This window comes from Mirounga leonina, unplaced genomic scaffold, assembly GCF_011800145.1.
Source record: "Mirounga leonina isolate KUSES-001 unplaced genomic scaffold, KU_Mleo_1.0 Mir_165, whole genome shotgun sequence".
In the NCBI taxonomy this organism is placed as follows: domain Eukaryota; kingdom Metazoa; phylum Chordata; class Mammalia; order Carnivora; family Phocidae; genus Mirounga; species Mirounga leonina.
In genome coordinates, this window is record NW_023270415.1 from 5,869,400 (window position 1) to 5,886,044 (window position 16,645).

The window sequence follows — 16,645 nt, forward strand, 5'->3', positions numbered from 1 at the left end:
TATTCATATTTTCTATATGCCTGACTATATATGAACACCTACTAGAAATAGTCTACAAATGTTTTAAGATCTCAGAGAAATAACTATAATCTGAGATTTTTAAATTTTCCTATTATGTGTAAAGAAAATATTACATTGGTTTATCTTTAATGTTGACATTTAATACAGTAATGAGTATAGATGTTGATGCAATCTCCATATTGCAATGCACATTTTAAATTATCTTTTAATTAGAAAGGTAAATGTTTAGTTCTTGCTTGTGAATGGAAACATTAAGTACAAGAAGCAATATTTATATATACTCTGGCCGTCATATTTTTATGAAATGAAATTCCATATATTCTTCATAAACTGACAACTAAAAAAAAAAAAAATCTCCTGATGTAAGTACGGATCACAGTTTCTCTGATGCATCCAGTGGAACTAATATACCAGATTCAATTCTCTGTAAGTCCTCGGTCACTGAACACTTAATATCTTATGAAAATTTCTTAAGTCCATCTCACAATGCACCTGGCTCCCCTAAAAATAGTTTCAGCAATATGTGCAGCTTTAATTCTGAAATTGTGGATTTCTCTTTTCTCCTCCCTCTAGATTCATTTGTGCTTCCTCAAAATGTTAGGTGAGCTTTTCTGAGGTCCCATATGTCACCAAAGCTTGTTGATAAATGACAGCTACCTGAGTCATTCAGGCAAGGAAGTTTCTGTTAAGAGAAAAAACTTAGAACTAGTTGTCGTTGTCCCACGGAATCCGATTTTGGCTAATTTGCACTGTGAACAATGTGCAGTTTGTTTGCACATTGAAAGTGTGCAAGTTGAAAGAGGGAGGACTTTGTTGCCTGAGGTCTTCTACAAAACCTTAGTTTGTGAAGATAAGCCAAATAGAGCTAGAGGATATATATGTGAAAGAAGTGATATAGCTTATCACTTCAGCAGTTCAATGATTTTGAAGCATGTAAACTTATGTAAGAAACATTTAAAAGGCAGTTTTTTATCAGTCCCAAAGGGCTCATTTAAATTTCAAGATGGTTAATGAACTTCTCGTTTGGAAATGAAAAAAATAAATCTAGACCTATACTTTAATCCGTTTATTGTGTAATATGATTAGTTCTCTAACATCTTTAATTCCTATGTCAAAAACAATTTTTCATATATGTTATGTTTTTCATGAAAATTATACTTCATTTAGAGAAAAACAGAATTGTCAAAACAAAAATGGCTGTATCTAATGAATGATTCAAACTAAAATAGGGATCAAAATGTTTTAAGTTGTTTTCTAAAATTTTCTAGAAATATATATTCTAAAATTATTTTAATGTACAAAATATGGATATTAAGTAATTTTTTAAGTACTGCTACACCTTTTATTTCCTTTTTTTCAAGGTTTTATTTTTAGGTAATCTCTACACCCAGTGTGGGGCTCGAACTCACAACCCTGACATCAAGAGTCGCAAGCTCTACCGACTGAGCCAGCCAGGTGCCCCAAGTGCTGCTACACCTAAGTTTGGATGGGGAATTAAAATTTTTATTTGTAAGTTCTTGTGTTAAAGTCTTTATCCCAAGAAAAGATAGGGGGAAGAGAGCAGAGAGAGTTTTTAGTGCCTCTTTGTATCCCTAAATCCATCATAGATGTCAGCTGCTACTTATGTCTGAGGTGCCACGGTTTAACTTTTGTGGGATTTTGGTGGTGGGCTGGGGTTAGGGTGGGCTTATATGCCCTTTTTTTAAAAAAAAAATATTTTATTTATTTATTTGACAGAGAGAGCACAAGCAGGGGGATCAGCAGGCAGAGGGAGAGGGAGAAGCAGGCTCTCCGCTGAGCAGGAAGCCCGATGTGGGGCTCGATCCCTGGACCCGGGGATCATGACCCAAGCAGAAGGCAGACACTTAACAGACTGAGCCACCCAGGCGTCCCACCTTTTTTTTTTAACACTGAATAATGATAGCATTTTTAAAAAAAGAATTTATTTATTTGAGAGAGAGAGAGAAAGCGAGGAAGAGAGAGAGAGCTAGCACAGAGGGAGAGGGAGAAGCAGACTCCCTGCTGAGCAGAGAGCCCTATGCGGGGCTCGATCCCAGGACCATGAGATCATGACCCGAGCCAAAGGCAGACACTTAACCGACTGAGACACCCAGGTGCCCCAATAATAGCATTGATGTAGAAACCTAGGAAGACTACCATCCTGCAACCCTAATTAGTGTTTTGAAAGCACATAGAATCTTTTTAAAGTCTTTCTAGGAATGTATAAATATTTGTATGGTACTTTTCAATAAGCAAAATACTTTCACTTACTTTCTCTCATTGTGATCATCACAACAAACTGTAAGGTTTATTTCTTACAGATAACAGGAATTCCTACAGGGAAATTGAGGCTAAAAAATAGTTACATAGGTTAGCCAGTAATTTACTTTGGAGTCCATATTCAAACCGAGGTTTAACAACTAGAAGCATTCTGCCCCTGGTCAGAATGTCACACTGTATCATACCTACAGTTCTAAGCAGCAGGATCTGCCTGAAACATTGGAATTTTCCAGAGGAAACAAGTTCTTTAGATGCTTACATTTAAAAGACTTATCAAATGAATAAGGATGGCTGTGTTCAAGTCATGTATTTTTGAGGTTCAGCTGTGGATATTGATGATATGGGGCTAGAGATAAACTTGGGTAAGGCGTAGTCCTGAAATTCCAACATGGACAGAAAGTAGCTGACTGCAAGCACCTGAGACAGGCAGCTTATGGCGCCCTCAGAGGACACAGCATCCCTGTGGCCTATCGGTTCACGCCACGGGATAAGGTTCAGAATTTTTCCTTGGAGCAAAGGTGTATTTCTTTCAAGTACAAAGGCTAGATTCAGATAGAGTGATAAAGGTCAACCTTTTGAACTCTTGGTTTCTTGAGCATTATCTTTGAAAATGTGGACTACTTCCTGTAGTAGACTAGCAGTTCATACTGTTGTAAGAGGCTTCCTGCAGAAGGTAGTCAACACACTCCTTGTGGCTAACAAACTTTATCCTTGTGCTGTCTCTTACGTTAATTTGTAGAGCTTTCTCCAAGAAAGGGCCACAGCAACCGCTCATCACTTTCAGTAACATCCAACTTTGTTATTATAGTAACCTTGAGTATACGGGCTCCCCAAAAACTTTGAAAAGAACTTGTGAGAAAATACTGTGCAAAGTAACGGTAATGAATTCATTGATATTAGTTGTCTTCCATTTCACAATTGTCACCTTTTAAGGAATGCCCCAAGTGCATTAGGAGGCATTTTGCTTTGGCCCTTCTAACCAAAGTAAAACTTTTGGAGTTTACTGCTATGTGAATACACAGAATCATCTTGATGTCACACATTATTTAATGGAGATTTTCTGAACTTCATTCTAATCGTAACCTTTTAATTACAAGCTCTGTAATTAAAACAATTAGAAATAATATGGTAGTGAGCATTGAGGAGGTATTTTAGTATGTCTAAATTGTTGGAATTTTCAAGATTTATATGAAAATCTGGGAATTTACAATTCTAGGTTGGCTTATTCTAATAAACGCCACAAAGAACATATGCAGAGGGAAATCAGGTATCCCCTAGAACTTGTGTAAAATGAGAAAAGTTTAAATAAATAATTCAATAGGCATCTGGAGAAATAGTCCTAGCGGCTGTGGATGTGTGGCTGAGATTTTAAAACAATTAGTCCAATCAAGACAACAAGGATTTGGTTATAGTCTCACGGAGACATGACTAGAACTTAATTACACTTTAAAAAAAAGCTAACACCTGAACAACTGAAAAAGGCAGCATTAACTGTAGGGGATGGGAAAGGGAAGCTAGGAAATGCAGCTGGGGGAGAAGGGTGAGTAGCATTGAGAAGGCAAGTCCCCACCTTAGACTCTCACAGCTGAACTGCTATGGCCACCTGACAACCAAAGCTTGCTCCAATTTCTGGCTCGCTGGGCTACATTTTGATTATTCCGCTTCCAACAAGAGACAGAATTCATCTGTTAGTATACTATATTCCCTTGGCAACCATATTACTGTCACAAGTGACAATGGTTTTGGTTTATACTGGAATCACACCCGAGTGACATGGCCTGCCTTCATACAAGGACATGGAAAATTTAGTACTACTGATTCATTTATTTATGGGAAAACAGTTTGAGTGAAGATATTTACAATACAGAGCAGCATGGGCATGCGTGTCAGGTTTAAGTCATTCAAATCCCAAGAAGACAACATTGGTGTGCTGTGAAAGTGATTTCTTGACATTCCAGTTACATCCACAAGCCTGTACCCACCCACCTCTTAATGTTATGAACTAGGAATTACCACTTAGCTCGTGGTGTGAGATTTCAATTACCTTAACTGTGAATACTCTATTGATAATGGTAAATAGCAGTTATTCAATAAATCAAAACTTTTTTGAAAAGCCTCTCTGATTTATGGAGTGCACAATTGTTCAATGTGGAGGCAGTTTGGGAAATACCAGGTACCAAAGTTGGAAGGTGAGTTGTCCGGCATCCCAGATCCCTACGGAAATCAGGATCAGAGTGATGACAGAATTCTTGTAGAATTTTTGAATGCTCTTGTCAGATAATGACAGTATTATTTGTAAGGCAACTCAAAATATTTTAAATTATGCCCAATTGCTTTTAGTGCTGTTAAGAATCCTCCGATAATATTTCCAGGATGCAAAATAGGCCACAGTTATAAACGTTGCTCACTCATGTTTTCTTGCACTCTTCAATGCTACAGGCTAAAATGTGTTACTGGATCTACTTATGTATATCGTGGTATGAAAACATAAGGGCAGAGTATACATTTCTACTAGATCATGTATAACCTGTTTTAAAAGTTAATACCTGCACAGATGGTGACAGCTCCAGAAATCATACTTCTAAGCAGGTTGGATGAAGAGATCAACTTGTTGTATGTACGTGGCAGTTCAGGCTTTACACTTGTAGGAGTTAAGAACTCATTCTTTTAAGAAACTAGACGTTGATGTTAGAAGCTTGAACTGGTTAAGCAGACATCCACTGTTACAGCAGAATTCCAAAGAGATTACAAGTGACACCTACATGAGCTATTCACAGAGTAGTATTACTGACTAGTGGAGGAATTAACGGGTGGCATTTCTAAATCAGTCTAAGAAGGGAGTATTACAACATCAACTGGGAATTAGACTGTCAGAAGCATTTTTGCTATTAGGGTCCACAAAACATCTTTCAGAAGCAACATGTAACATTTGTAAAAATAACCCCTGAGAGTGCTGGAATTTCCTGAATTGTCCATATTATACTGTTAGTTCAGTGAGAATGGAGGGATTCCTCCCTCTAGCAGGCCTAGCACCTGCTCTGAAGGAAGTAAAATGGGCGACATCCATTAAAATGGCTGAATGGCACAGTATTTTAATGGGGGCACAGACACTAAAGAGGCATCGCTAGGTATATTCTTATGTGAAGCATACAATTGCTTTGATGAGAGCACATGGAGAACTAATCTTGCATTTTGTAACACCGAGGCTTGCCACTTGTTTCCTTTAACATGAGGACTGATATTGCTAGTAAGCCTTATTTATTTTAAGGTAGGAATGAAACAGGTGAAACGAAATGGTCTCCAAGTCTGAGACACCTAAGAAGTATGTAAACCAAATAGCTTACAGCTGACTGTAGAGTCTCATTACCAGAAGTGTTTGAAAGAATTTCCATCTTACTCACAAATATTATAAATTATACAAAGCATTTTTAAAATTGGCCAAAGATGGCTTGTTTATATTCTGAGACTATGACTAATATAAAAGCTATCAATTAGTGGACAATAACATTTTTAACTGCTCCCAGTTTTTATTACTAAGTAACATATGTACTTATGGAAATTATTTTAAACAAATTTTGTGGCTTTAGACATCATTAAATCACATGCTACTCTTAAAAAAATTTCAAGGATATCTGTAACTATTTCTATCAAAGGGCAATAGCTATTTTGCACCTTGTGATGGTATTAAAAAAACAATTTTTATACCCTGCTACTCCTTTGAATCTGAGTTGGTTCTGTTAGTTTGACCAAAAGACAAGCGACAGAATTTGCCTTCCAAGCCTCAGACTTTTGCTGCCTCTCTTTTAGGAATGCTACATTGTAACTTAGAAAGCCAGGGTATTATGATGGAGACCACATAAGGAACCAAAGTATCCCTGAGGACAACCCTAACCTTTAGACACTTGAGTGAAGGCATTATGATCATCCAGCCTAAGTTGAGTCAACAGGTGACTGCAGCCATGTGAGCAACTAAGTGTTTTGGAATGAATAGTTACACAACAATAAACACTTGATACAGAAATTGGTACCAAGACTGAGGTGCTGCCATAACAAAAGCCTAACGTTTGGCACTGCCTGACCAGAGGCCGGAACAGTGAAGGAACTGTCTGTGAAAGTTGGAAAAGTAGAGAAACTGCTACTGAAAGCTGGAAAGATGATGACATATTTTGAGGTAGCCAAACAAATGGCAAAACTAACAAATGTGTGCTTCTGGCTAAAAAAGTTTCCAAGAAATGTTCAAAGTGACAATTGATTCATTTTAGCTGTGTATAATGAGGCATGGGGAGAGATGGTTCCAAAATGCATGTTCCTTGGGCACCTGGGTGGCTCAGTTGTTAAGCGTCTGCCTTCAGCTCAGGTCATGATCCCAGGGTCCTGCGATCGAGCCCCGCATCGGGTTCCCTGCTCAGCGGGAAGCCTGCGTCTCCTTCTCCCACTCCTCCTGCTTGTGTTCCCTCTCTCACTGCGTCTCTCTCTGTCAAATAAATAAATAAAATCTTTAAAAAAAAAAAATGCATGTTCCTGGGAAATGTGACTTGATGAGATCAAATATGAAGAAGCATTTAAAAAGATCAAGGCTCTGGCAATTACACAGTAATAGCACAAAAAGAAAAAACAACAGAAAAGCTTCAAATAGACTATGGGCTGTACAAGGGAGGAAATGTAATCATAGTTCAGGACATGGCTCAGCAAACAGTATTTAGAGTCATGATATTGTAAATGCTAGTTGAAAAGTTACACAGTAAATTATTGGAAAGAGCAGAAAAAGTTCTAATAACTAAAATTTCATATAAGAAAGTAAACTGATAACAAATTATCAAGTTGATTGCAGTGTAGTCTTATAATTTGGCATATAGACTAAAAAAGGCTAAAATTAAAAAGTAAAATTTTACTTCTAGATGGTACAACTGGGAAATAGGACAGGGACTTAGGGATGTATTAATTTTTTTGAAAGCATGTACATGTCTTATGCCATGATAATTTTAAAAAATAAAAGTGAAGGTTTAGATAATTTTTGCTCATTCTGTTCTTAGCATATGCAGAGGTACCTTTGCAAAAAGAAATTATCCACACATTTCATGTGTGATTAATTTTACTTGCAGTAAAATGTGATTTAAACATTCATCCCTGGAATAAAGATACATTTCTATCAGAGTTTGAGTAGTGAATTTAACAGGTTTTGATTATGCAAAGAATCTTTACAATAGCTTTTATTCAATATTTAATCTGTTTTTGAAATTGTTCAAAGTACTTTATATTAATTTTCATCACTTAACCTTCAAAATAACCTTGGGAGGTAGGTCCTATTATTATACCATTTTATACATGAGAAAACAGGTTCAGTTTATGCAAGTTGCCCAAAGCACAGTACATTGACTGTAACCATACGAAGATTAAGAACTCAACTGAGTTTTGATTTCCAGGTTTCATTTTTAAATAACAAAACTGCATTTTCTTTACATGTGCTTTATAAAGGGATATGTGAACACTGATAGGATGGATATAAAAAAGAAGAAAAACTGTAAGCAATAAAATCCAACATTAAAGAGGAGCATTAATGAGATGATGGCTTTCATGTGTCAGGCCACTGTGATTCCACAGCACAACGACCACATATTTATATGTGTGAAGGGCACCAAGTAAGTCAAAATGGTCCATCTGGCAGATTCATTTAGACCCAACTAAATCTGCTTCACAAAACCATTCTGTATATAAAGTAGTTTAATGCTTTGGTATTTTTTGCATTGAGATGTCATGGAAGGATTGAATAGAAACATGTGAAATCATTTGTTCATTTATTCATTAATATGTTGTCAAATTCAGTTTTCTATACACTATGGTGTTTATTCCATTTTCTGTACTATTAGATATACATATTTAAAAAAATATTTAACTTATTTTAAGAAGAAATTAAATATTTTCTGAAAAAGAATCATTTTATTATTGTTCTCTAGCAACAAACCTGAAACAAGCCTCATCCAACTCAACTAACTCATTTAAATACCTTTGCTCCACAGCAATTTGTCTACATATCTAGTTTACACAATTCTATTCTACATAACACTGTTTTACCCTGTTACATAGTATATAGTTAAAGAACATTTTTGTAATAAACATGTTTCTCTTTTGATATGATACAGAACAAGTTTCTTCATACTTCCCAGCAATCACTCAAATATATTAAAAATGTATCCTTCTTTAAAAGGCACACACATTTACAGGTTCAAATCTTTATTGTTTTAAAATTCTACATGTCTTTTACAATACAATATTTTGTTATTTAAATGACCTCTAAATGGTTAAGGTACAATGAATATGCTTTTTCTGAAATCAAACCATGAATTACGATTTCATCAATATGATTATTCTAAACCAAGTAATAAAGAGGCTGGGAAGGTTCCAGTGCTGCATTTGAAACTGTGAATAGCAGACTCTTCCCTTTAGAACCCAGGTGACCACTGTTGAAAGTGCTTTTGAAGATTGCTGTTTATGGCTGATCTTAACATCAGCCAATCAAATTAAGAGTTTCTTTTTGTTTTGAAACATCAAAGGGCATTTAAAAAAATAAATGAAACAATTTGCTTTAGTAATCTACAGAGGCAAACTCAAAGTTATGATTATCTGCATGCAATAACACTCCTCTTTAAATAGTTTTGAAGAATTTATACATTTTATAAAGAATGTGTTTAAGAGTGCAAGTTTTCTGATATTGACTTCACAAAAGGACAAATGCTGGTAATAATAACTAACATTTAATATCTAAGTCCAAGCTAATGTATATGTAACAGGCAATTAATATGGCTAACCATAAGCCACAATGCAGGGTATGCCCTTTGAGAAAATTAACTAGTTTGGTCCACATTTCTAGTTATTTGGGTAAAAAAACAAAAACAAAACCATTTTAATTCAGCCAAGGGTTTTGATGAATTTATTGTTCCTAAAACGTAGCCAGTTAAAAAGTAAATGATATACACCAATGAAGTATATTGTCACGGTGACTTTTGTATAAAAAGATGGCCTGCTGTTTTTGGAGTGATGAATAAGCACTGTAGGACAAATCAGAAAAATGTCACAGAATGTTTAATTTCTTCCATAAGTTATACTTTCTTATTCCACGACACAGCTTTCACTCTGTAAAACTTTGTCCCCAAAGGAACTTTAAATCTGTTTTGTGCCTAAGAAGAGAAGAAAAAGAATCACTTAAATGGTTAAAACCAAATCACAAAGGTACTGTCCTATCATACAGTTCAATGCTAGAGTATTGTGGGCCGAGAAGCATGGGTGAGAAGTCTTTATCAAACTATACAAAATCCAGCCCTTACACATGAGAGTATACTGAACCACTAATATTGATAGAAGAAAGAGCTAGTAATAATTGCTCAAGAATATAGTACAAAGGGAGACATATGTCATGATTTTAAGTATCAAAGAACCCTCAATACACAGTTTAAGTTTCATTAGTGTTTTGGAGCAGAGGGGCCCCAAATTACAGTGAGTCAGGAAAAATGCTCATTAGATTCCATTGATTCTCTAGCACTGACACTGCTGACATTATGGTCAGGTACATTTTTAGTCATCAAATTATTTGCATTATCTTTCTTCAAAGGGGGTAGCATATGAAAATCAGAAAAAAAATCTACTACAAATAGCAGTAATTTAATCATCAGTTATGCTGTGTGTTCTTTTTTTGCTCAAGAAAACACTAGTAACTTGACAGTTATAGAACAGAAATTTGCAGTTATTTTCATGTATAGGCTGATGAATTGTTGGTAATCTACCTACATCTACTCTCTAAAGATAAATAACAAATACTTATAAAATTTGTGGTTCATACTCATACTCATTAAATTCAAGGTATTAATTAAATGAGCTAAAGGACAAACGACTGCCCTAGTAACAATTTCTATGTGTAGTATGTGAATCTGAATCTTCTTGATAGTTCCTAGGTTTATATCATTTGATGTAGTTTTTCACCTTTTTGGCTTGACAGTATTCCTTTTCCATTACTTTTCCAAGTACCCAGGGTCTTCTAGATGCACCTGAAGCTGTTGAATGAAATTGTTAATTTCTTTTTAAAAGTACAGGTATAATCACCCATGAAAACAAAACTGCCAGAATCAAAACTAGTAAAGTTTTCAAAAGTGAAAGAAGGTGAAGACTTTTAAAACAAATCACTAAAATACAAAATGATTTATAAACCAAAAATGAACTCATTTTACTTTTCAGCCAGTAATTTTGGCTTTACTCATTAAATATAGATGGTAAATCAAATCACAGAATAGAGTTCAAGAAATACAAATAATCTAAGTACAAATCATGAACAATCTAGGAATTCTAAATTAGCTCAACAGTGCCATCTACTGGAAGTGCTAATGAAGATGACCACGTCCATTTCTGAAAGCAGACAGTTATTCAGACAAAATTTTTTTCCAGGTTCAAAGCAAAGCACTACCCTTTTCTTTGGTTGGGGGGTGGGTGCTTTTAACACCAGGTGCTCAAGGGCAGGAGTTGCATCTGCCTCACATCTGTACTCCACAGTGCCTGGAATGGCAGTGTTAACATCGTGAGTGCACAAAAAACGAGAGTTAAAGGCTTAAGAACCAAAGTCTGGAAAGGCAGCGCTTATGTAAAGGGGAGATGGAAAATGTGGGAGGAGACAGGATGAAAAGACTAGTCCTCATAGAGCCAAAGTGTGACAAACTAAGAAAAGGAAAGTACTCATTCTATTTTTAAATTCATCAGAAGATAAGTTTTTAAAAGAGTCAATTTCGAAAGTATTTGGCCAGTAAATTATCTGGTTAGGCTAAAGCCTTTGAGAGATTCCTAAGAGAAGACAAAACTGATTTTTATTCTGTAAACATAATTTGGCAACATATAAATGAAAGATATCATGAGGGGTGCCTGGGTGGCTCAGCTGGTTAAGCGTCTGCCTTCGGCTCAGGTCACGATCCCAGGGTCCTGGGATCAAGTTCCACATCGGGCTTCCTGCTCAGCGGGGAGTCTGCTTCTCCCTCTGCCCCTCCCCACACTCGTGCTCTCTCTCTCACCCTCTCTTGCAAAAATAAAATCTTTTTTTTTTTTTTAAAGATTTTATTTATTTGACAGAGACATAGTGAGAGAGGGAACACAAGCAGGGGGAGTGGGAGAGGGAGAAGCAGGCCTCCTGCTGAGCAGGGAGCCCAATGTGGGGCTTGATCCCAGGAGCCCAGGATCATGACCTGAGCCGAAGGCAGATGCTTAATGACTGAACCATCCAGGCACCCCAATAAATAAAATCTTTAAAAAAATAATAAAAAAAAAGATATCATGAGTGAACTATCAGAAATAAAAATGTGTAGATATATCACATGATAGAAAGATTAAAAGCCCCTAAACCACAGGATATGGAAAATACTCTTAAGAGTAATACAGCACTTCACAGACAATCCATGATTGCTGAAAATTAAAATTAAACACTTAAGTTTTATGTTTGAGGAGTAGTAAGTCCCACTGTCACGGGCACAAAAACACCCTAATAATCTCCAGGGCAATGACACAGGGGTAGGGAAGCATAATTCCCAATTGGTAACCTCAGTTCTGTATTTCTCAAAAAAAGGGTGGAGGGGAGGGAAGGCTGGAGTGGAGTTCCTTCGTAAAGTAAGATTGTTAAATAAGTTCTTTTCTCCAAGACCTGTGAGAACCTTTAAAATGGTAATGTACATTGTAAACCTCTAAGAGTATACAGTGTTTCCTAGATTTATTTTTATTTAAGTTTTTAAAGATTTATTTGAGAGAGAGAGACAGAGAGAGAGTGGGTGCATGTGGGGGGAGGGGAGGGAGAGAATCTTCAAGCAGACTCCCTCTGAGTTTGGAGTCGTGGCCTGAGCTGAAACCAACAGATGCACATTCAACTGACTGAGCCACCGAGGCGCCCCAAGTGTTTCCTAGATTTAAACACTAACTCTTCTATTCTTGGGAAATGCATATTGAAATATTTAAAAATAAAGATCCATGATGTAACTTGGGCTCATATGGTTCTGGCAACAAAAACAAGCACATATTTGTGTATATTTATGTATTTATACATTTAGACATACACATGTAGAATAAGGCAAATGGGGCAAAATGTTAACAATAGGTGAATCTGAGTAAAGGTGTATGGGTCTTTTTTTTTTTTTTTTTTTTGCACTGTACTTACTATGCAACTCTTTGGTAAATTTAAAAATCATTTTCAAATAAAAAGTTTAAAGAAATGAGAAAAAAGAAACCCACAGCAAATCAAAAAAATAACCAAGTTCATTGTTTTCAAGACAGAAAACCAGTAAGCTGTAAGCTTATCTTCTCATTTTTCAAGGTTATATGAAAACTATACAAGTCTATGGACATTCTGTATAACCCATCACCAACAGTCATGATGGAGTGACTATGTGACATTGGCCTACGTCAAGAGTTGGTATTTGCCCATGTTGGTTAAGTCATTCCAAACAGAAACATCAATGTAAATGGACATATATTCCTTTTTTTTTTTTTTTAACATTTTATTTATTCATTTGAAACACAGAGATACAAAGAGAGAGAGAGAGCATGAGCAGGGGGAGAGGCAGAAGGAGACGGAGAAGCAGGCTCCCCCTGAGCCAGGAGCCCAATGTGGGGCTCAATCCCAGGACCCTGGGATCATGACCTGAGCTGAAGGCAGACGCTTAACCATCTGAGCCACCTAGGTGCCCCTGGACATATATTCTTGTATTTTAATAATTCTATTTAAGCTAAGTATCCCAAGGTTTCTATTCTTTAAAGATCAAAGTAATTACAATAGACACTGTAATTTAGTAAATTTTAACAAAACTTTTTTTAAAAAGCCTTAAAAAACTAAATATTTATAAGTTTAATAAAAAACAAGGTAGGAACATAAGATGATAAATAGGACAGAAAAGACATTTTACAGTTGGAGAGAATATTTTTTCTAAAAACAGTCTTTATTGCCTTTGTAAACAAATGAGTATAAACTAAGCTTAAATAGGCTGCATTTATATGGGAATTCTGACAATATAATTCTACTTTTGCTAGGGTATGAGATACTTGAGCCAGGTGCATTAAATACACTCTAATTTTGAACTTTCCACAGAATCCAGGAAAATAATCTGTATAATGCAGATTTTATAAAAAACAAACAAAAAACATATTAAGCAGAGTTCCTTCTTAGTGATTTAATTCTAATTAGTCAAGAGGGTAGAAAAATCTTTGATATATTCTCTGTACTCCAGGTTTTTATCTTAGTTATGGATGTGACACTTACCACCCTCACCTGGTTTGAGATCCAGGGCAGGCAGAGACTCCGAATGCAGAAAATACAAGGTTGGACTAACAGTAAATAACACATAATTGTCATGGCGCTCATCTAGGATGATGAGTACCAAATCTCCCACCTGAAAACTGAATAAAGGAATATAATTTATTGTCCTCAATGGTTACTGCCACCCTCTTATGAAAACTTTAAGTATATATTCTGCAATATTCAACTCTATATTTAAATATCAATGCATTATTAAAACTCACATTAACATGATTTTTTTTTTTTCTTTTACTCTACCCTGCTCCCAGTGAGTGTGCTGGTCATACACAGATGTTCAAAGAATGATGCCCATGACTGTCAAAGACCAAAACTTTTAAATTTCCAATACTATCTATTGTTTAAAAAAAAGAAACAAAACAAATGCTTGGATGAGAGGGAGAAAAACACCATTATAGTCACCAATCACAGGAAGAAGATATTCATCCTCATCTTCCATCTTAGAACATGAAACAAATTCCAAGTGAACTATTTGCAGTCACAGTGGCAAAGAAAGACTACATACTATTTCTGTCTCCAGGTATAGAGCTCTTCAATTTGAAAGAAAAACCTATTGTGCTCAGTTCATGTACTTAATCAGTTTTAAACAAGTCAATGAAAATTACTGCTTTAGGGCGAAGGCCCAAAAAAAGGATCAAGGAAAGAAAAAAGTGGGTACAACTGCCCATATATGCTTTAATTGGTTCTGTGTCTTCAGAATCATTTTTAGAAATGTTGTTCAAAATATGAATAGGCCTTGAAAGTTAATCTTGTGACCTTACTGAATTTATCAGTTCTAGTAGTTCTTTGATGGAACCTTTGGTGTTTTCTACATAGTATCATGTCATCTGCAAATAGTGGAAGTTTTACTTCTTCCTTGCCGATTTGGATGCCTTTTATTTCTTCTTACTGTCTGACTGCTGTGGCTAGGACTTCCAGTACTATGTTGAGTAAGAGCAGTGATGGTTACCAGAGGGGAGGTGGGTGGTGGGGATGGGTGAAATAGGTGATGGAGATTAGGAGTAACATTTATCATAATGAGCACTGAGTAACACGTGGAACTGCAGAATCACTATATTGTACACTTTAAACTAATGTAACACTGCATGTTAACTGTACTGAAATTAAAATAAAAAAACTTAAAAAAGAAAGTTAATCTCAGATTTCTTAGTTGTCAAGATCATTTAGTTTAGTAGGCCCTGCACCTGATAAATCATCAAAATCACTGGGAAAGTTATTAAAGGATAACAGCTTTTTCCTTAATTGCTCATCCTACAAATACTTGATGCCTACCTAACAAGATGTGGCAGGTACTGTTTTGGCTAAATACCAGAACACCTTCAAAAAGGTAAGGGCCTCTCTCTAGGCAGTTAAAAAAAAAAAAATTTTTTTTTTTTTTTAAAAGCTCATCTTACTCTAATCTTTGAAATGCCAAAAACTGGATTTGATCTGACATACAGCTGATATATAAAAGAAGATACCAGCTAGTTTTTTAACATCACTGAGAAAAGATAAAATTCTAATGAGAAGTTGAAGGTCAGAAACCACAGATGTCTGACAGCCGAAAATTTAGTTGACAGACCTATTACAGACAAAAATAAAGGGTCTTGTAAAAATATCTAGTTTGCTGATTTTTTTATCTGTCCTGATAGGTATAGAAGACTGACCAGTGTTTATATGCTACTGACAACACTTTTTGAAAACTTTATTACAGAGACCCTCCTTTCAAACAGTCCATGCCAAAACCCAATATATTACTATGGCTAATGTGGTTCTAGAAGACTGTCTATGAAATTATTCAACTGATAAATAGTGTATTGTGAATTGGTAGTATATCAATAAAATGAAGTCTGAAAAATAAAAATGAGGAAACACTGCAACTTAAAAAATCTCCTGACTCTCCAATCTAAAATGTAAAAGGCTAAGGTAATAAATGGGATTTAAAAGAGGTGAAAAGTGAAGTAGAGTCAAAAGGAATATTTGTGTATAAATGATAAATGAAGCTGTAATAATGACTTCAAATATAATCCTAATGTTTCCAAGAATAATAATTTAGAAAAACTATGCTTTTTAATAAAAAATTTTTATGACCAATGGTTACAAAACACTCAGCTCAATGCACCTGAATCTGAAGGAATATAGCCACTGAAAAATATTTTCATTAACAATTCAATACTATCCAAATCAATAAATTTATTTCACTGGAAAACAGAAAATATAAATATAATACTTACTCTCTAATAGCTATCTTTTCAGAATGCCTTGAGGATACCGAAGACATGCTCTGAGACATCTAAAAAAATGAATAAAGCTTATATAATTAAAGCACCACATTTATTTATTAGGTCCCTGCTGCAAAAATTTTTGATGTCACACACATTCACATCTGTGTCCCAGCTTTTAAGGATCCAAATATGAGGTTCATTATTAATATAACTGCTTTCCTTCAACAATGATTTTCAGTGGACAAATTCACCTACATTTTTACTTATGGTATTTTCTTAATCAAATTTGCCTGCATTAAAAACTTTAATATAGGATCATATTTTATTTATAATTACATAGTTAATATTAAAAATATCACAGAGTAGAGATTGACAAGTTTTGGGGAAGCATCTGCCAATTCTAACACATCAGTTTCAAATCTTTCCTTTTGGTAAACGAACAAACCAAAAACTCTTCAGGAAAATCTTATTCCAAGGTCCAATATCTAACTACAAAAAACAAATACAATACTCCTCTGGTTAAAATGGGGGTGGGAGAATAAAGTTCTGAGAGTTGGTAAAGTCCCTCACTTACCTCCAAGGCAACTTCTGAGAACTTCAGTTTAAAAACCCACTATTCTCTGCAAGTGCTAAATAATGACAGGTGTGATTGTCATCCATTTCCTCTCCTGATGAGCACAATAGAATGGGACACGCTAGGTGATGTAGTGTTGCCTTAGCTCAGCTGGGACTGCTTGCTCTTCCAACAGGCTTTAATCCATTATTTACACCATCACATGATACACGGGACTTATGTCCCATGGTCTTGGGG

The 16,645-nt window shown here is 35.5% G+C and overlaps 1 protein-coding gene across 6 annotated transcripts in view; it reads right to left on the bottom strand.

Annotated features, from left to right (window-relative positions):
- Positions 1–8,079: 8,079 nt before the first annotated feature.
- The window catches only part of RB1CC1 (RB1 inducible coiled-coil 1), a 93,158-nt gene continuing 84,592 nt past the window's right edge, over positions 8,080–16,645 (bottom strand). For 3 of the 6 annotated variants that reach the window (XM_035011143.1, XM_035011146.1, XM_035011145.1), the window contains 4 exons: positions 15,844–15,902; positions 13,577–13,713; positions 10,276–10,346; positions 8,499–9,476 (listed from right to left, as the gene is read on the bottom strand). In XM_035011143.1, coding sequence (XP_034867034.1) covers positions 9,399–9,476; positions 10,276–10,346; positions 13,577–13,713; positions 15,844–15,902 — 345 coding nt within the window. In that variant the 3' untranslated portion in view covers positions 8,499–9,398. Of the gene's footprint in view, positions 9,477–10,275; positions 10,347–13,576; positions 13,714–15,843; positions 15,903–16,645 lie in introns of all 6 variants that reach the window. The other 3 variants (XM_035011149.1, XM_035011148.1, XM_035011147.1) reach the window with 3 other exon arrangements.